The sequence below is a fragment of the Carcharodon carcharias genome, chromosome 20 (genome assembly GCF_017639515.1).
Source record: "Carcharodon carcharias isolate sCarCar2 chromosome 20, sCarCar2.pri, whole genome shotgun sequence".
NCBI classification, from domain to species: Eukaryota; Metazoa; Chordata; class Chondrichthyes; order Lamniformes; family Lamnidae; genus Carcharodon; species Carcharodon carcharias.
Window position 1 is genome coordinate 113,576,191 of NC_054486.1, and position 21,954 is coordinate 113,598,144.

Below are 21,954 nucleotides of genomic sequence, written 5' to 3' on the forward strand. Positions count from 1 at the left end.
TCAGCACTGGCTGCTGGTGACCTACTGGGAGCATGTTCAGCACTGGCTGTTCATGACCTACTGGGAGCATGTTCAGCACTGGCATCTTGACAATCATATGAGAAGGAAAGCTGTGAAAATCTTAAAAGGGATATGCAGACCAGCTGCCTTGCACTAGCCCTGTCTATTGACAGTGAAATTCCAACCCTACTGCCTACCGTAATCCAATTTCCAAATCAAAGTTGAAGCTGAAACTATTTGACACTGTTGTCTGGCTCTTGCCCTAAGCTGATATTTCCCCATGTTTCACATGAACTTGGTAGTCACTAGTCGCATCCATTACGTACAGAGATGCTTTGACTTTGGCAATACAATCTACTGGGGCTGTTTTTGACAACTGTTCATCCATACCTTTGTACTGATGGGGAATTACCCAAATGGCCAACAGTTGCTCAATGTGCAGCACCAGATACTGTGCAGCGTAAACATAAACCAGCACAGAGGCTGCCCAGTGTACAGCACCACTTGTGTCAACCCAGAGTGAGCATCTGAGTAGCTGCTTTTTCCCATCTTCCCAATTCTGCTTGAAAATTTCCTATTGTAACAAATCCAGACTGATGTAGGTTGCAAAATCAAAGACTGGGTTCAGGGTCATGTTTTAACAAAGGGAGAGAAACCACTGACTTCCCTGTCCTCATTCCCAACATCACTGCCTCCTTTTGCCTGAGATTTTATACCTATGTTCAGACAGGTTAGACTGTGCATCACATCTTGCAGAAGAAGCAGCGCTGAATAAATTTTGGCCTTGGTGACAGACCTGAAGCAGATTTTAAAGTTATGGACCTTGACCTGAAGTAATTCTTGTTTTTAAATAAAAATCAATAAAGAGGAAATAATCTTCCTACTAACATTGGGAAGAAAGGCTGAGTGCCAGCCCAGAAGAGATACTGTTGTGTGGAAAGGGGTGACTGTCAGGATAACTGACATTACACACAAGGGGTGATATCCTCAAAGTTTCCCTAGTGTGACATGGACTTATCCTGTGGTATGCCCTATGCACTCGGATGAAGAAGAATCATTTATTCACCGTCAGAAAATTTACCATTAAAAACACAAAGCTCCTTTAAAATGCATTTAAAAACACTATGCCTAGTATTAAACCCTATATGATTGCTGGCAGAACATTTAAACACATTCTGCTCCATTTGGGCAATTTGAGTTTGTGATTCATTCTGGATTGGTTAATAGCCTTTATAAGTTTTACCATTTAAAATGAATGTGAATTTAATGAACCATTTCATCACTTCCTACCAGCACTCTTCCAGCTGCGTTGTACGTCTGTAGAAACCAACACAGTAGTAATGCACTCCAGCTACCCGGCATCCGCTGGAAGAATCTGTTTGCTGGGTAAGATGACACTATCATTTTGTACAATATATGGATGTCCCAAATAGACACTCAGGAGTTGCAGTACAAATTGTAGTCACATCAATTAAATGAAAAAATGAAGAAGTTACATTTCGTTTATAGATTTCCACCAGTGCCAAATCTCTGTCTAAGAGAGTGTGTAAAAACAGGCTGCAGCACCTGCCAGTACTGCTATTTAAGCAGCTAGCAGGCAGTGCACAAAAGGCCAGGACTTGCCCTTGGATTTCCTTCTGCCTGTATTGGGGAAGCACCTTGTATCCACTGTGTGTCTCCTCTGGATCAAACAATCGAGGTGGTGAAACTTGTGGGAAAATACAGGTGTAAGTTATAACCCTTTTATTTCATGGCACAGCACTCAGATACACTGACGTGTCTACGAGTGCTGCACAATCAAGTCATCTTTTCTAAATTGGATGGCAAGCTACCAACGGAAAAAGATTGACCACTGAAACCAAGACAGAAGAGTTTGTCCTCTGGACCAGCTTGAAAAAATAATTAAAAGAAATTATGATCATCTTTAACAGTCATTCTATTTTTTCAACAAATTGTGGCTTATATAACAAGAGTGAAGAGCAGAAACTGCAATTAAAACATTTACATAAAGGATGACATAGTGAATTTACATAAAGGTTAGTGAAATGGCTACACATTTCCACTTTCACACAGAGCAACCTTGGCCAATTACACATGCCTTAGATTTATTTCCTTTACGTTACAGATATATGATACTCCCAAATGCATTTGTAGGTTTTCAAAGATCAACAATATGTTTTTTTAATACTTCTACCATTACAATGAGCCCTTGATCTTGTTTGACAGCCATTCAAAATACTTGTTTTCAGCACAGGGTGAGTGCGGTGATGGTCTGATTGACATATGGGCACCAACCAGATATCCCTGGCATCAGCTGGGAATATTGGCTGGATTGATTTTGCTTCAACAATTCTACTATTGTAGCAAATCAAGATGTAGGTTGCAGCAAATATGACTGAGTTTAGGGTTGTGTTTTGGCATAAGGACAGAAAACATCCACTTTCCATTTTCCACTTGCATTTGCGTGTTGTTTGGAACATGGAGGTTAACATTGTAATGGCGTGGGTCATGGAGATTAATGTTGTAATGGTGTGGGTCATTGTAATGGCATGGGTCATGGAGATTAATGTTGTAATGGTGTGGGTCATTGTAATGGCGTGGGTCATGGAGATTAACGTTGTAATGGTGTGGGTCATTGTAATGGTGTGGGTCATGGAAATTAACATTGCAATGATGTGGGTCATTGTAATGGTGTGGGTCATGGAAATTAACATTGCAATGTTGTGGGTCATTGTATTGGTGTGGGTCATTGTATTGGTGTGGATTATTTTAATGGAGTGGGTCATTTTAATGGTGTGGGTCATTGTAATGGTGTGGGTAATTGTAATGGTGTGGGTCATTTTAATGGTGTGGGTCATTGTAATGGTGCGGGTCATTTTAATGGTGTGGGTCATTGTAATGGCGTGGGTCATTTTAATAGTGTGGGTCATTGTAATGCTGTGGGTCATTATATTGGTGTGGATTATTTTAATGGTGTGGGTCATTGTAATGGTGTGGGTCATTGTAATGGTGTGGGTCATTTTAATGGTGTGGGTCATTGAAATGGTGTGGGTCATTGTAATGGTGTGGGTCATTGTAATGGTGTGAATCATTGTAATGGTGTGGGTCATGGAAATTAACATTGCAATGTTGTGGGTCATTGTATTGGTGTGGATTATTTTAATGGTGTGGGTCATTGTAATGCTGTGGGTCATTATATTGGTGTGGATTATTTTAATGGTGTGGGTCATTGTAATGGTGTGAATCATTGTAATGGTGTGGGTCATTGTAATGGTGTGGGTCATTGAAATGGTGTGGGCCATTTTAATGGTGTGGGTCATTGTAATGGTGTGAATCATTGTAATGGTGTGGGTCATGGAAATTAACATTGCAATGTTGTGGGTCATTGTATTGGTGTGGATTATTTTAATGGTGTGGGTCATTTTAATGGTGTGGGTCATTGTAATGGTGTGGGTCATTTTAATGGTGTGGGTCATTGTAATGGTGTGGGTCATTTTAATGGTGTGGGTCATTGTAATGGTGTGGGTCATTTTACTGGTGTGGGTCATTTTACTGGTGTGGGTCATTTTAATGATGTGGGTCATTGTAATAGTGTGGGTCATTGTAATAGTGTGGGTCATTGTAATGGTGTGGGTCATTTTAATGGTGTGGGTCATTGTAATGGTGTGGGTCATTTTACTGGTGTGGGTCATTTTACTGGTGTGGGTCATTTTAATGATGTGGGTCATTGTAATGGTGTGGGTCATTGTAATAGTGTGGGTCATTGTAATGGTGTGGGTCATTGTAATAGTGTGGGTCATTGTAATGGTGCGGGTCATTGTAATAGTGTGGGTCATTGTAATGGTGCGGGTCATTGTAATGGTGCGGGTCATTGTAATGGTGCGGGTCATTGTAATGGTGTGGGTCATTGTAATGGTGCGGGTCATTGTAATGGTGCGGGTCATTGTAATGGTGCGGGTCATTGTAATGGTGCGGGTCATTGTAATGGTGCGGGTCATTGTAATGGTGTGGGTCATTGTAATGGTGTGGGTCATTGTAATGGTGCGGGTCATTGTAATGGTGCGGGTCATTGTAATGGTGTGGGTCATTGTAATGGTGTGGGTCATTGTAATGGTGTGGGTCATTGTAATGGTGCGGGTCATTGTAATGGTGCGGGTCATTGTAATGGTGTGGGTCATTGTAATGGTGTGGGTCAGCAGTGACTGAAATGAACATACATAAATCGGTACAGGGAAAGTTTTCAAGAAGATGCCAGTAAGTATAATGGATGAGAAAGGTAATGAAGGTGATGAGATCAGTTGATTAATTAGATCAAAGCAGTAACATTCTGGGCTGGGGTATTGCTGGGGGCTGAGGGGTGGGGTTCTTCAATGAAATTGAAATAGATGTGAATTTTACTGTTGGAAAAAACTGAGACTGAAACTGACCAGTGTGAAGATGACAGTAGTCACAGAGCCAGTGAACTCTTCCAACATGTATCCATGGCTACCATGTGCTGTAGGAATGTGGGAACCATGGCATTATTTATTTGGGATCAGTCGCAACATCGGCCACTACCAAGTTTCCCCAGAATGAGTTTGAGGCTGGGTTCATTGAGATAGTGTGTGGAGTGGCTGAATGAGGAGGAGTGTCAGACTATGAGAAAGTGTTGATTCAATTTCAGGCATTGAAAACTCACAGAAGTACATAAAATATTAAATAAATATAAAACAAACCTGATTAATAGGATTAGTGGAAAGTAGTGAACACATCGACCAACACAAACCTCTGTACTGAGAAAGATTTGAAACACTCTGGGAGGCAGAATACTAGAGGGATGAGTTCAGAGAGGTTAAATACCCTATTCTTATCCCCAGTTTTTGTTGTATTCAAAGGCAGGAGGCATCTGTAAGGGGCTATATGAGAACTACATAAATCCTCATTTATCATTCAAAAATCAGCAGAGGCTGTAAGCTGCCTTGAGATCTATCATGGGTTGGTTTCCGTTTTTGTGTAAGTATAATACTGTTACTGACAGCAGTAGTGATATGTCGTAGATCCTTTCCTTTCTCGTGCCTTTTGTCACATAATGATTACTAAATAAAAGACATTTTCAGTAGCAATAACATAGTCCACAATCCACCTTTGGAAAGCTTGCCCCGCTTCCAGCAATGTTATGGTAATGAGTCTGCAGGAGTGCAGTGTCCCCCCCCACCACCGGGAAAGCTGATAAACCACTAATCTAAGTAGAGGGAAACTCTCTTGGAATCTGCTCTCCCTGAGAACTTGGATATGTCAAGCAGGAGGGCATTAACCAGCTGGCTGTTCATTTCTCTCCTCACTCTAGAAATGCACCCTGCTTCCTTCCTCTGTTGACAGCAGTTCTCCCTGTTCTCAGCACCTCAAGAAAAATTATCTGACACAATATTTTGCAATTATTTCTGTTTCTAGTTCTAATCATACGTTTTCACTTAGTGGAGTATTGATCTGGGTCTCTGAAATATTGAAAAGAATAGATAACATGCAAATAGGCGAGGTCTTTTCTTATTTACAGAGATAATTGCTCTACCAACTGTAACCTTTTGTGTAAATGCAGTTCTGTTGATGTTATTGGGCCAAAGTTAAGGTGGCAGTGGGAGAAGCCGCAAGGAAATTCCTGGCATTGGGGGCTCATTTCAAACATTCAATTTGCCACAAATCCAGATGAAATATAATTTCATTTCTCAACATTTACCCTATTGAAGTCCTTCATATTTTTAAAGACCTTTATCAGATCACCTCTCAGCCACCTCTATAAAAGACAGCCCTAGCCTGTTCAGCTTTTTGTGTAAAAATATTCCACATCACTTGCATTTTCCTTATTTCCATGATAATGTTTCCTTATTATTAATTTGTTAACTATGTAGGAAACCAAAACTGAGCAACGGTAATCTGGTTATTGGTAAGTGGGTGTCACTTGATGCCTCTGTTGATGAATCCTTCCATTTGAAAGAGATAATAAGGGCAATAATTGGCCGGATTAGATTTTTACTGTGTTATGTGGGGAGAACACATCTGGACAATTTTCTTTGGGTGGTTGCCTGGTTGCCAGTATTATAGCAGCACTTGAACAGCTTGCCTGTTTTGATATGCAGGTCTTTGCACTGTAGCTGCATTTTGTGTTAGCATCAACTATAACTATTATTGACACTTAACCAATTCGAGGCTCAGGTGATAGTTGAAGGATCTTCTGAAAATTCTTCATTCATTTCAATGACTTATACATGATAGATACCGGAATGCCCAGCGCATTCTGGGAGATCTGACGACTTCAGGCATTATCCATGTTCATCACAGTTGGTAATCCAAAGGAATGATGACCAGTTGGATTTCTTGAAACCAGTCCAGTACAACAGTGAAGCAACATAAACCTCGACCAACCAATTTCAAACATAAATCCATAAGCACCTCTCAGTTTCCAAAGATAGTGGGCTACGGAGTTAAAACGCTACCAAAATTTTACAAAATGACTTGCAAAAGAAACTACAGAAGGATAATCTAAATGTGCTTGATGTGCTAACAATGGAACTGCTGTCAACTGAAGGTGAAAAAAGAACTGGGTGTATTTCCAGAATATGCTTGTGTTACACTCATGACCGGTAAGGAAGACCACCAGAGAGTCGACACTCCAGATAAACTATGTTCACAAAAGTGCAGCTGCTCTCGCCATTTCGTTAGCTAACTATAGGTATAGGTTCAAGTGTCAGAATGCAGCAACCACTGAACTGATCTCAATCAAGGTTGCTTTTGCATGTTAAGGAACATATTTTTTTTAAATGAATAAAATTGTAAAACAGCTCTTAAGCAGAAATATAAAATTTGTAAAAATTAACCTGTTTTGTGCAGAAGAAGGCGATATTTGCAGAATCATAGAATATCCAGGTTAGCATAGTAGAAAAAAACTATTGAATAGCGTAAGCCTGAATGGATCAGTACATCTTACATCAGACCCAGTCAGGGCATAGATTAACCATCAGTTTTTGCTTTTCTCCCTCCCTCACCACCTCTAACCAATCGACATCTGCTGCTCATATTAGGTCCTTTCCATTAGAACTGTATGCAATTTAAGCCAATTGCCTCTGACTTCTATGCTACTGCTTTCCCTGTGCTCAGTAATGGGGTGTTCACACACTGAGATGTTCCCTGTGCTCAGTAATGGGGTGTTCACACACTGAGATGTCGTAGTTTAGTCAGCTTCACTTCCCTTCCCATTTTCCTAATCCAAATGAGAAACTGGGATCACCTGACAGGGAACAGGTTGTAGGACATGTCAGCCTGGGGACACTGATCTATGTCCACCTGATTGAGCAGACTGAATACTTGATGTACAATATGTGAGATTAAAAAATACACTTCAATCGCAGTCACAGTTTCTCCTGACATTGAAGCATTATGAGTAAGAAAAAGCCCATGAGAGGGCAGGGTACATACTGGGTAATGTGTTAGCACCATCTTGTTCAGAAGCGTTGAAACTGCATAATAGGAACCGGTGTTAATCCCTGTGGAAAAACAGATATAAAGAGTTTTCTCCATCTTTCGTTAAAGTTAACTCAACTTTCTTTTGGCTGATCAGAACTTAGCTGGTGCAGCTCAAATTTAAGTATAACTTTAATGTCAAGGCACTCATATCTCCTATTTCTGGCATATCAAGAGAACCACTGAAGCAGGATTAGAAATATAAACTAGAGTTGTACTATTCCATTTCTTATTTTACCAAGCGGAAAAGATTTACAGGATTATAATCATCCCCATTGTTTATTTGAATCTCTTACTTCCGCAGCTCTTTCATTATTAAATCTTCTGAGTAAACCGCTCCAGGTGACAGTTCAATGTGGTGAATTATAAAATTATCAATACCTGAGTAAAATAGTGATCATGTGATGAATGGAGGCCTGTAATAATTCAGTTAAGAACATGAGTAGGCTATTTAACCTTCCAGTCTGTTCTACCATTCAGTGAAATTATGGCTGCTCTGAGATCTAACTCCATACACCCACCTTTGGCCCAAATCCCTTAATACCAATGGAGAACAAAAACCTATCAGTCTCAATGTTAAAATTAACAATTGATCTAGCATCAGTTACCATTTCCTGAAGAGAGCCCCAAACCTCTATCACCCTCTGCATGAAGAAACCTCTATCACCCTCTGTATGAAGAAACTTCTATCACCCTCTGTATGAAGAAATCTCTATCACCCTCTGTATGAAGAAACCTCTATCACCCTCTGTATGAAGAAACCTCTATCACCCTCTGTATGAAGAAACTTCTATCACCCTCTGTATGAAGAAATCTCTATCACCCTCTGTATGAAGAAACCTCTATCACCCTCTGTATGAAGAAACCTCTATCACCCTCTGTATGAAGAAACTTCTATCACCCTCTGTATGAAGAAATCTCTATCACCCTCTGTATGAAGAAACCTCTATCACCCTCTGTATGAAGAAACCTCTATCACCCTCTGTATGAAGAAACTTCTATCACCCTCTGTATGAAGAAATCTCTATCACCCTCTGTATGAAGAAACCTCTATCACCCTCTGTATGAAGAAACTTCTATCACCCTCTGTATGAAGAAATCTCTATCACCCTCTGTATGAAGAAACCTCTATCACCCTCTGTATGAAGAAACCTCTATCACCCTCTGTATGAAGAAACTTCTATCACCCTCTGTATGAAGAAACCTCTATCACCCTCTGTATGAAGAAACCTCTATCACCCTCTGTATGAAGAAACCTCTATCACCCTCTGTATGAAGAAACCTCTATCACCCTCTGTATGAAGAAATCTCTATCACCCTCTGTATGAAGAAACCTCTATCACCCTCTGTATGAAGAAACCTCTATCACCCTCTGTATGAAGAAACTTCTATCACCCTCTGTATGAAGAAATCTCTATCACCCTCTGTATGAAGAAACCTCTATCACCCTCTGTATGAAGAAACTTCTATCACCCTCTGTATGAAGAAATCTCTATCACCCTCTGTATGAAGAAACCTCTATCACCCTCTGCGTGAAGAAACCTCTATCACCCTCTGTATGAAGAAACCTCTATCACCCTCTGTATGAAGAAACCTCTATCACCCTCTGTATGAAGAAATCTCTATCACCCTCTGCATGAAGAAACCTCTATCACCCTATGTATGAAGAAACCTCTATCACCCTCTGCGTGAAGTGTTTCCTAATTTCACTCTTGAAAAGTTTGGCTCTAACTTTTAGACTAGGTCTAGATTTCCTAACCAATGAGAATAGTTTCTCCCAATCTACCCTGGCAGTTCCAATTAATATCTTGAAAATTGCAATCAAATCATCCGTTAACATTCTAAACTGCAGGGAATACAACCCTGGTTTGTGTAATCTCTCCTTGCAATTTAACCCTTGGAGTCCGGTTAAGATTCTGTTAAATCGACACTGCACCCCCTCCAAGTAGAATGTCTCCTTCCCAAGGTGTGGTGCACAGAACCGAACCCAGTAACTCCAGGTGTGGTCACAGCAGAGCTTTGTACAGCTGAAGAAGGACCTCTATCCCCTTGTACTTTAGTCTTCTTGACAAAAGACCAACATTCCATTCGCCTTTCAGGTTATTTCTGTAGCTGTTTATGATATTTTAATGATCTGTGTACCTGGATCCCCAAGTCTCTTTGGACCAGCGCTTTTCTAATTTATCATTTAGCAAGGACCCTGTTCTATGCATTTTAGGTCAAAATAGGTGACCTCACATTTGCCTAATTTAAAATTCATTTACCATAATTTTTTCCCAGTGACTATTAATGTATCTTCATAATGTTATGCTTCCCCCATTCTGCTTATGATACTGCCCATCATTATCATCAATATTTGCTCTTATGCCCACATGTCTGTCCTTGGCTTGCTGCATTGTTCCAGTGAAGCCCAACGCAAACTGGAGGAACAACACCTCATCTTCCGACTAGGCACTTCACAGCCTTCCGGACTGAATATTGGCCAGGGTTTTAAGGTCCCACTGTGGCGTGTCTCCCCATGGCAGATGCAGCGAGCCATTTAAATTCAGTTCAGCAGGACCATAATATCCCACTGGGTGGGAGGGCTCATAAAATCCTGGCCATTGAGTTCAACAACATCAGACCATGAACTCCCTCCTCCATCTTTACCCCCTTTTTTAATCCAATTTTTTAATTTTTTATTTTTATCCCCAAAACCACCCCCCCTCCAACAGAGCCATCTGTCACTTGTTTCTATGTTTTGCTTTCACAAGTGCTGACCCTTGTTCTTGTTAACACCTTCTGCTATCTTACCTTTATGCCACTATCAGCACCTTCTTTAGTCTTTAACACTACCGTTAACACTCGCTTTGTCCTGTATCCATGATGTCTCTGTCAACCTCTCCTGAGCTCCCACCTTCCCTTTTGCTCCACCTGTTCTACCCCCTCTTAAACAGTATAAAATCCATCACATTTCTACTTCTCTTTAGCTCTGAAGAAGTCATACGGACTCGAAACATTAACTCTGTTTTTTTCTCCACGGATGCTGCCAGACCTGCTGAATTTTTCCAGCATTTTCTGTTTTTATTTGTCATCAGCAAATTTGGACATGTGCCTTTCTATTGCATCATCTAAATCATTAATGAAGGCACTGAACAGCTGAGGGTGCAACACGGATCCTTGCAGGACACCACTCCTCACATCCTGCCAATTAAAGCTCATTATCTCTACTCTCTGCCTCCTGTCGCTCAGCCAATTTTCTAACCAATCATTTGTTTTCAATTCCATGAGTTTCAACTTGAGCTAAAAGTCTCCTATGAGTTGCCTTCTAGAAGTCCATAGAAGCAATCTCCAGGGACATTAACCTGTCCAATATTTTAGTTGCCTGTGTTAATTTGTGAAACTGTCAGCGCGGTGCTTGGCTGCAGCTAGAAAGGGAAGTTCAGTTACAGGGTGTACTAACAGAGACAATGCTTCCTTCTTAGAAACAGAAAGAATAATCTTGAGCAACAAATTTAATTGTGCATTTTAAGAATTTAAATTATAAAGAAAAGGTTGAAGAATTCAGGAACCAGAAATAGAAAAGTAATGCCTTAAACTGTGCATTTACTTTCAGAGAGTTGGGGTCTCAAGCATAACTAATTAGCATCTCTACCTGGATACAAGGCAAATGTGATTCATGTTGCCATGGTGATGGGCGTTGTGATGGGAAGGGTGCAGAAGAAGCCATTGTGATATCCGGTTATAAGCTTTCTGAAAATATCACTGAATATCATGGGCAGGTTAGTCCAGCAGAGTCCAGGAGAGAGACAGCGACTAGAGGCCAAGTGTTTCTAATGGCTCACCACCTGGAATACAACTATTTTCAGATTGGAGGATGGTAGACCAAGAGTTCCCCAAGGGTCAGTGCTAGGATGCTACTTTTACTGTATTATATAAATCTTTTGGATTTTGGAATACTGAGGAAAGTTTCAAAATTTGCTAATAATACTAAACTTGGAGGAGTGAATATAATACTAATCAACTGCAAAAGGACACATATAGGCTAGCAGAATGGGCAGACTAGAGGCAGATGGAATTTAATACAGAGAAGTGTGAGGCAATGCATTTTGGCAGAAGAGATAGGGAGAGGCAACATAGACTTAATGGCACAGATCTAAAGAGTGTGCAGGAAGAGAGGGACCTTCTCTTTAAGTCAATCTTTGAAGGTGACAGGATATATTGAGAGAGTAATTAGCAAAGCAGACGGAATCTTGGGCTTCATAAATAGAGACATTGAGTACAAAGCAGGGAAGTCATGCTGAACCTTTATAAAGCTCTGGTTAGGCCCCGACTAGAGTATTGTGTCCAGTTCTGGTCATCACACTTTAGGAAGGATGTGAGGGTCCTTGAGAGGGTGTGGAGGAGATTTACCAGAATGGGTCCAGGGATGGGGGATTTTAGTTACAAGGTTAGGTTGGGGAAACTGGGGTTGTTCTCTTTGGATCAAAGGAGAATGAGGGGAGATTTGATAGAGGGGTACAAGATTATGACAGACTTAAATAAGATAGATATGGAAAAGCTGGTCCTATTAGTTGATGTTACAAAGACTAGGGAGACACAGATTTAAGATTTTGGGTAAGAGATACAGGGCGAATGTGAGGAGGACTTGTTTACACAGCGAATGGTAATGACCTAGAACTCGTTGCCCTTGAGGGCGGTGAAAGTGGAGATGATCAGCGATTTTAAAAGGAAATTGGATGGAAACTTGAAGGAAATAAATTTATATGACAACAAGGATAGAGAAGGGGAAATGGGACTGACTGGAGAGCTAGCATGGATTTGATGGGCCAAATGGCCTCCTTTAGAGTCATAAACAACTCTATGAAGGCCAAACATCAGGAACGGTTCAAGAAACAGTTGATTGCTGAAATGGTGGGGGGAGGGGGTGGCAAAGGCGGGGTAAGGTGACTAGAATCTCTCTGGATGGTTGAATTAAGATAGGATAAAAGACCTTCCCTGACCTTGTTAAGCAAAAAATCATCAGATTGTTGAACAAAAAGAAGTTGAGAGGAATCTTGTGTTAGAACGCATATCAAACAGGCAAGTTACAAGATGTCTTGGAAACAGAGATGAGAAACGGCTCAACCAGAATGATTCAGAGGGTGGAAACCAAGAATTTCACAATAGCACAAATTGGGCGGAGAGGAGGAAGGTGGTCTTGCATGTCCAATGCAAAAGGAGTGGAGTCACAGAACCCAAGGATTCTAAAATAATTAGCAAGGTTCATTATCCAGAAAGGATTAAGGTTCTTTGTGTTGACTCTGAGTAAGGAATTAGTCCATGATTTGCTTTGAAGAGTGGATGGAAAAAGAGCAGTGCAATTTAGACCTAGTTAACAGCATAAACATTTTACTTATTTTCTTTTTGGGAAGTGGGTGTTGTTGGTTGGGCCAGCATTTATTGGGCATCCCTAAACGACCTTGAGAAGGTGGTGGTGAGCCAACTCCTTGAATTGTTGCAGTCACCTACAGTGCATATTTTCTGTAATGGTTTGGTACAATTGAGTGTCTCGCTCAGCCATTTCAGAAGGCATTTAAGAGTCAACCACATTGTTGTGTGTCTGGAGTCACATGTAGGCCAGACCAAGTAAGGACGGCAGATTTCCCTCCCTAAAGGGCATTAGTGACCCAGATGGGCTTTTACACTATCCAGGAGTTTCATTATTAATTATTAATGGATCAGCATTTTATTCCAAATACATTAATTTAAATTCCCCTAGCTGCCAAAGTGGGATTTGAAGTTGTGGCGGGGAACTTTACACTGGGTGGGGTGGTGACATTGATGTGTCCGCTTCCCTCCCAGTCCTGTGGCCTTGCTGGGATTAAGTCGAACAGCAGGACTGCCAGCAAATCAGAGGCTCAGGGAATGTAACCCAGCAGCAACAGGTCCCTCAATCAGGCAGCAGAATGAGGTACTTAAGTGGCTACTTAATGGCCTCAATTGGCCTCTGGGTGGCAAAGCTCCTTTTTGCCTGCCCCAAGCTTGGTCGGGACAGGTGGAATTCCTCAAAGCCTCCGTCTGATCAAACTCCACCTCTGAAATGGCCTCAAGAGGTGAGGGGAGCATTAAGTACTACCAGTTAACTATGGTTCTCTCCACACACGCTGTCTGACCTGCTCAGTATTTCCAACATTTTATTTTATTTCATTTGTTCATTCATGGGATGTGGGCTTCGCCGGCTGGGCCAGCATTTATTGCCCATCCCTAATTGCCCTTGAGAAGGTGGTGGTGAGCTGCCTTCTTGAACCGCTGCAGTCCGTGTGGTGTAGGTACACCCACAGTGCGGTTAGGGAGGGAGTTCCAGGATTTTGACCCAGCAACAGTGAAGGAACGGCGATATATTTCCAAGTCAGGATGGTGAGTGGCTTGGAGGGGAACTTCCAGGGAGTGGTGTTCCCATGTGTCTGCTGCCTTTGTCCTTCTAGATGGTTGTGGTCGTGGGGTTGGAAGGTGTTGTCAAAGGAGCCTTGGTGAGTTTCTGCAGTGCATCTTGTAGATGGTACACACGGTGCTACTGTGTGTCGGTGGTGGAGGAAGTGAATGTTTGTGGATGGGGTGCCAATCAAGTGGGCTGCTTTGTCCTGTACAGTGTTCAGCTTCTTGAGTGTTGTTGGAACTGCACTCATCCAGACAAGTGGGGAATATTCCATCACACTCTTGACTTGTACCTTGTAGATGGCGGACAGTCTTTGGGGAGTCAGGAGGTGAGGTACTCATGGCAGGATTCCCAGCCTATGACCTGCTCTTGTATCCACAGTATTTATATGGTTAGTCCAGTTCAGTTCTGGTCAATGGTAACCCCCCGGGATGTTAATTGTGGGGGATTCAGTGATGGTAATGCCATCAAGGGACAATGGTTAGATTCTCTCTTGTGTGGCCCGAACGTTACACCCATTTTTATTTCAGATTTCCAGCATTTGCAGTATTTTGTTTTTATATTGGATTGGAAGCTTACCATAGGTAATAATAAGAAGAAAAAATGGCATATTTCTGACCAATTGCAGAATAGACTGAATGTAGGAGTAATCCTGCGATGAGTTGGCGAGGATAGCTGCCTGTGCTTGGCTTGGTGGAATATCTGGCTTCTCCTGAAAAACTGATATAAAAGAGCAGAGTTACAGAATAGGCCACACTTAACCCTTTAACTGCAGGGCTATGTTCAATGCACTGCATTAAAAAAACTGTTTAAAAAACAATGGGCATTAAACATTAGCACAACCTTTACCAAATTCCAACTTGGATCAGAAAGCAGAAAAATCCGGAATTAAAATATAAAACAATGCTTACAACCACTGACTGCCCTGGATCACCTGATTTATATTTTAATGAGTCCACATCTTTATGGGGAAATTGTGGCCTAGTGGTATTGTTACTGGGCTAGCAAAGCAGAGGCTCAGGCCACATTCCACCACAGCTTGCCAGCAAAGCCCACATCCCATGAAAGAACAAAATGAAGCCTCTATGTACATTAATATATTGCACAAGCTCTTCCTCAATCTCTGAACACATCATCAGAGTCACACTCATTGGGGCACAATTCTCCCATCTGGTGGGGACAGGGAGTGTATCCCACTGCAGAAGCCAATGGGAAATCCCACAGTATCTCCTGGCCCTGGCGTTATTTGTTAGGCAGCTGGGGTTTTTGTGACATATTCCATGGCGGGGTGGGTTGAATGGTGCACACCTGCTGTCGTATCCAGACACCATCTTTAAAAGATGCCCAGACATCCTCAATTTCAATACAAACTACAGAAATGTCTGGAAGGGGAGGTGAAGGCTCAGTCCTGAAGTTTAGCAACACCTCCCTGCACGTCCTCCTGAACCATGTGGAGGTCCAGAGGAGTATACTTTACCCAGCTGATGGGCACAAGTGCCTGGACGGTACAGAAGAGATCAGCGACACAGTGCCACAAAAGGATGAACAGACTCATTCGCTCCACTAGGGTGAGTCGCATAAACACAACGGAACCAATATGTCAGGGTATGTGGGCCTCAGTGGCAACGGCACAGTCATGCCTCACAGCCTAATTGCAGTGCATCCACCCTACGGCAGAGTGACCACTGTGCCTCCTTCACCCTTCAACAGACAGAGAACACTGTATGGGGAGGAGGGAATGGGGCTTAGACGCAGAGGGCACCAGCAACCTCCCCAAATCAGATGCATGTGGATGGGCTCAGCGCTCTGCAGGGTGCTGGCCCACAACCCTTCTGGACAACTCATAGCGCAGTTCTGCCCTGCCATGCCACAATGAGCTACCTTACTAGTGGAAGTATGAGAAATGATCCAAATGGATGCAACATGCAACTCCCCTCAAACCCACGTCCTGTTCTCTTTCAGCAGGAGAAGATGAGGCACAACCGGAGAGAACATCTGAGACACCTGACAGAGTTTGAATAGAGGGCAGCACGGAAGGCAGGTCTGGAGTGGGTACAGGCCATTGGCAATGGGCAGCTCAGACTTGGGCGTCCACACAGTAAAGATGCATCCATAGCACAGAAACTTGAGGATCAAATGTGCCTCCATGTTAGAGACAGCTCATGTTGTCACTCACTCTGTCCTCTTTCACTTACAAATGCCACCAGAAAGAGGTAAAGGCCTGAGGAGGAGGAGGACTCCCTGTCAGGCCTCAGCCCAGAGAGGAGCCAGGAGAGAGGAGAAGAGGAGAGATGTCACAGCAGACACCTACACCCTCCACCAGCCCAGAGACACACACCTTGGCTGGTATTGGTTGTAGCTTAGGGAGGATCTCACAATCTGGTGTTCACCACATGGACACATGTCCCCAGCAGGAAGAGGCAGGTTCAGCCGAGCTCCCCGGCACTCAGGGGACTGCTGGGGAAGAGGCATCTGTGAGGTTTGAGTCTGATGACGAGCCTCTGGAATCGGCCTTCCAATTCATGGTGGAGAGTCAGCAAGCGGTGGGAGAACATTAGGCAGAACTGTTGGAGGCCCTCAACAGAGTGGCACACGAGTTGAGCAGTCTGTCCACCTGCTGTCTGATAAACTGATGCCCATATGTGTGCGTACTGAAGTCACCATGGGGATAGTGGTGGATGCCATAGTGACCCTGGTCCAGCAGAACGGCCACTTCCTGCTGGAGATGCATACAGACCTACACTCCATCATGGTAACCATGGGTGAGTTCCTGTAGTGGTAACGTGAGGGGGAAAACGGGGCACCTCGACCTCCCTCCAGGTGCTCCTTCCCTCGAGTCAGACCGGGGCCCTCAGGCACCTAGAGAGAGGAGGAGAGGCAGCTGGGCACCCCTGGGTTATCCGCTCAGGCATCTCAGAGGCTCTCCTCTCCCTCCGAGTCCCCTTTGCCTGTGACCCCTTCAATCCCGTCCTCTGTCACTGCAGAGGGAGTAGCAGGCCCACAGGAGGACAGTCAAAGCAAACTGGGGCCCTCCAGGCCTCAACTCTCCAGAGGACAGCCGCCAAAGTCATAGCCAATCATTGCATAGGCTGTCTCCACCTCAGCTGCAGATGTCAGGGTAGCACCTAGAAGTGGTAGGCCTCAGAAAATCAAGAACGTTTGATCACAGCTGGTTGTGCGGGTGTACAAATGTCACAAATTTGACTTCTGTAAATATAATCACCTTCACTGCTATTTTCAGCATCGTTTCTAAGGCTTAGTGAGCACACCCACCACTCTCTGCCCTAACCCCCACAAGCACCTCTCGTGCACCCCATGGGTGATTCTGCAGGGAGGTAGGGAGAAGGGTCTGTGGCAGGGCCTTTCTGAGCCATGTGCAAGCACCTCCCTGTGTAGGCAGAGCCTTCACTGTCAAATTCATACCACTGGTCCCCAGCATAGTCAATACTACCTCAGTTGTCCAGCTGAGATGACCTATATCTCTGCCCATTCACTGATCTAACTCCCACGCAGCATCTTTGTCCATCCAACACGAGGCTCTGGTCACTTTTCAGTTGACCAGCATGGTTGTTGTCTGCACTGCCCCACCATTTCCCTCCCCTGGTCACCCACACCCTTTCCCCCATCACCAATGATGTCCCCTCCCCACTCCGCACCTTCAACCTCCCCAACCTTCCAACCCGAACTCTTTTCCTTTGAGAATGTCCAGGTGAATGTGCATGTTCCCTTCCAACCCAAAATCTCACCCCGTTCACACTAACCTTCCTGACCACCTCCAGCCCAACCGAGTCCATGTCTACCTCCGTGTCACCACAACTGATTCTTGCTGCATCCTCAACTGACAAGCTCATACCCCCCTCCCCGCTACCCTACCAGCTCCCTCTGCCCCCTGTAACCTTAACCATCCCATCCCACCATGAACCCTGAGTTTAGTCCCAAGTCAACAATTGACTCCACTGACCCCTCCCTGTGGGCACGATCGCTTGGACTTTCTCCCCACTGCGCCTCCCCAACCCCGGCCCAGCTACCAGCTTGGCCCATTCCTAACCTCCCCTTCATTCCCTGTACTCTGTGAAACCCTTTCCTGGACCCCCAAACAGAATGTCCCCCTCTAGGACCCCACCACACCTGCAGAGCTCCTAGACTTCCTAACAACCACCCTGTGCCAATCCTCCTTCAGTGCCTATCAGTACCTCCTGCTGCTTCCCATCCCACAGCCCAAGGATCCAAATCCCCATGGCAAAGGCCCTGGGAGAAGTGCTGAAGGCTAAGTCAAGTTGCGGCTTGGAGAAAGCTCCTTTGTGGAAAAGCCATGTGGATGAGGCTCCACCCACCCCTGTGATGCACGGGTTGCTCCAGGGTCCAGTAGATGGAGACCTCCACCTTCTTATCAGATGTCTGCGAGTGCAAGCCTTTTAAGGTAAGTCCTGGCTTTTGCACACCATATTGGTCCAGACTTGTTCAGGACCAACGTGTTTTCCCACTGGTGTCACGGGGAATTGGGCGTGGTGGGGGGGGTGGAGATTCTTGTCTGGTCTTCATTTGCATCCCATTAGCAGGATGCAAATCATTTTCACATGGACATCCAGCAGGAATCTCGATCTGCTATGACAGTATTGAAAGATTCTGCCGTCCTTTCACACTGGTGTGAAACTGATTTTTAGACCTCCCGCCTAATTCTTCCCCTTCCTGCCCACCGTTGATCCCGCTGGTGTGCACATGGAAGGATTGCACACGTTACTGCTGTCGGGCTTAATATCATAGAATATAGTTCCCCTAATTCTAAAATAAACGCCCAGCCTCATTGTCATTTACATTGAAGTTGACCCAGGCTGGCCTTTAGCACAACACCACCTAAACTCTTCACCCACTGGGTTTATCACAATCTCACAGATTTTAATTTAGGGAAGTGTGTGAATGGATCCAGAGAAAATGCTGGTAATTGGGACTGATCTTCCTGAACAGGTTTGAGGGGTGAATGGCCTCCTCCAATCCTGAGATTCTCAATTACCATCGTAAGAAATGAATTAGTGAATTATTGTTTGTGGAAGATTGATATGTTTAAATTGCCTGTCCTGTTTACTCACATAACAGTGACTAAATCTTTCAAAAATAAGTCATTGGCCATGAAGTCTTTCGGTACAGAGGATATGAAACGCATCATATAAAGGCATTGTCTTCTCTTTAAAAGGAATATTAAATGCAATCATAGTCTTAAAGTAAAGGATGACTCAATGTATTTGTTCATGACTCATCACTTAACAGTATCATGCTCTACTCATTTTACAACCCCTTTTTGTATACTCTGACAAACATCATAACTTTCAATTACCTAACACTGTTTATCTTCAGCATGTTGAGGGACTGTGCAATGTAATACTGTCTGCAGCACTACACAAGGAAGCAGTGGCAGCCAAACTGCAGCTGTAGAAGCAAAGCCAAAATCCGTTCCCAGCTCCATCCACAATACGTTTTTGATCATGGAACTCTTTTTTTTTAAAGCAGCATGTCTTTTTTTTAGCTCATTTCACAGGCTCCTTACCTAGGATAACAAGAATGAAAAGCACAGTTGCCACTGCGGCAGTGCCATAAAACATGATGTTGATATGGTAAGTCAGTTGATCCAGGTCATCCACATTTGGTACAAGTATGGGAGGAATTAGAAAACCCAGGGCCACTCCCATCTGTGGAGAGACAGAATAGAGTGAAGTGTTATGAATGGAAAACTATATACAGGTTACACATACTCTACTTACTGATGATTTACATTGCGGAGAGGAGGGAACAAGACAGGAGGTGAGAGAGGAAACCATGGGTAGAATTTTGCGCTCGGCGTGTGGGTGTGAAACAGCTCGCAGTGACGCCAGACAAGTGTCCTGACGCCATCGCACGCTCCTGTGATATTTTGGTCGGCAGGCGCATGCTAGAGTTGGCAGGGCACCCGCCAAATTAAGGCCATTAAAGTAGCAACTGACGGTGATTTTTCACTGCCCATCCAATGTTACAGTTGACGGGTGGGCAGATCACCCAGGCAGTCTTAGCCTTTTTGAGGAAACCACATCCGAGAGCTGGATGAACTTTCCATGATTAATTTTTAAAACTTTAAATGTTTCGAAAAAAATTTCATCTAGTTGAGGTGTCTCATTCTGATATGTACGCTGGACATTTTTTCCCAATTTTATTTTGTGTTTATTGATTTTAATTTCGTCAGCCTTCAGGGAGCTTTCATTCCGTGTTCCCCAAGCTGGCGCTGACTTCAGCGCTCGCCCTCCTCCCACCCCTATCCCGGCAGTGCTGAAATTGTGCTCATGGGCCAATCACGGTCAGCAGTATGTTCCCCGGCCACTCCCAGGCCAGCCAACCCGGAAATTCTGCCCCAAATGTACATACGAACGTATGAACTAGGAGCAGGAGTAGGCCACTCGGCCCCTCGAGCCTGTTCTGCCATTCAATAATGGCAGATCATGACTGATCTGAATGTAACCTCAACCCCACATTCCTGCCTACCCCGGTAACCTTTCACCCTCTTGTTTATCAAGAATCTATCTAACTCAGCCTTAAAGATATTCAGACTCTGCTTCCTCCGTCTTTTGAGGAAGAGAGTTCCAAGGACTCATGACCCTCAGAGAGACAAAATGTTTCAGTTATATTCTATATCACTGAAAAGCACCTAGTTTTTTTCCATACCTGCTGCACAATTGGAAGGAATTACCATAGGGTTAACTGTCCTAACAAGCCATTCAGTTCTCAAGAGCAATTAGTCATGGGCAATAAATGCTGGGCCAGCCAGCAACACCCCCATTCCATGAATGAATAAAAAACAAAATTACAAAGACAGGTTGCACTTTGAACTTACGTGAAAACCAGCTATTTGCCTCGGCTAACCCTTGTGAATGCTTATCTTCCACATGTACCTGTACTGTTGTCATATCCCCCTACCCACTTTCCTTCAACTATAAATGGAATCTATTATTAAATAATGATGTTATCTCCGTTTCAATCAAAGAAACTTAGGACACACCGTCAGTTTTCAAGGTATTAAGGAGAGACGGGGTAGATAGAGAGAAACGATTCCTGCTGGTTGGGAAGTCCAGAACTGGAGGGAAAGAGCTAAACATTAAAGCTTAACCCTTTCAGGAGTGAAATTAGGAAACACTTCTACACACAAAGAGGTAGAAGCTTGCAGCTCTCTTCTGAAAATGGCAATTGATGCTAGGTCAATGGTTAATTTTAAATTTGAGATTAATAAGATTTTTATTATCACAGGAAGACAGGAGCAGGGGTAGGCCATTCAGCCCCTCGAGCCTGCTCTACTATTTAACTAGATCATGGCAGATCTTCTACCTCAACTCCATCTTCCTTTTCTATCCCCATATGCCTTGATGTCATTAGTCTCCAGAAATCTATCAATTTCTATCTTGAACACGCTCAATGACTGAGCTTCCACAGCCCTCTGGGGTAGAGAATTCCAAAGCTTCACCACCCTCTGACTAGAGAATTTCCTCCTCATCTCAGTCTTAAATGACCTGCCCCTTATTCTGAGACTGAGTCCCCGGTTCTAGACCAAGATACCACCCCCCCCACCACCCTCCCCACCCCCAAGCCAGAGGAAACATCCTTCCTGCATCTACCCTGTTGAACCCTATAAGAATTTTGTACATTTCAATGCGATCACCTCTCATTCTTCTAAACGCTGGAGAATATAGGTCCAGCCTCCTCAGTTTCCTTATCCAAGGGTATGATGGGATACCAGGTAAAGGTGGGCATATGGAGTTTGACCACAGATCAGCTACAATCTCACTGAATGGTGGAACAGGTTTGAGGGGCTGAATGGCCTCCTCCAGCTTCTTTGTTCCAGATATTTGAGACTCTGGACTTTATTTCTAGGGTTAATGGCTGAAACCTCACCAATACTCCCCCAGCTGCTAGAGAAGTGACCACCTCAAAGAAGTTGGTCCATGTTTGATAAACTTCTGGATATTGAAGTAGTTTCATCTTTAAATAAAATTTTCCCGACTGCAGATGTTAACTAATTCCTGGTTAGTTTCGTGCCTCTTTCTGAG

At 43.7% G+C, this 21,954-nt stretch overlaps 1 protein-coding gene across 3 annotated transcripts in view; it reads right to left on the reverse strand.

Moving 5' to 3' along the window:
* The window catches only part of flvcr2a (FLVCR heme transporter 2a), a 213,405-nt gene that overhangs the window by 160,020 nt on the left and 31,431 nt on the right, over positions 1–21,954 (reverse strand). For 2 of the 3 annotated variants that reach the window (XM_041214694.1, XM_041214691.1), the window contains 3 exons: positions 19,434–19,575; positions 14,471–14,611; positions 7,450–7,517 (listed from right to left, as the gene is read on the reverse strand). In XM_041214694.1, coding sequence (XP_041070628.1) covers positions 7,450–7,517; positions 14,471–14,611; positions 19,434–19,575 — 351 coding nt within the window. The remainder of the gene's footprint in view (positions 1–7,449; positions 7,518–14,470; positions 14,612–19,433; positions 19,576–21,954) is intronic. The other variant, XM_041214692.1, reaches the window with a different exon arrangement.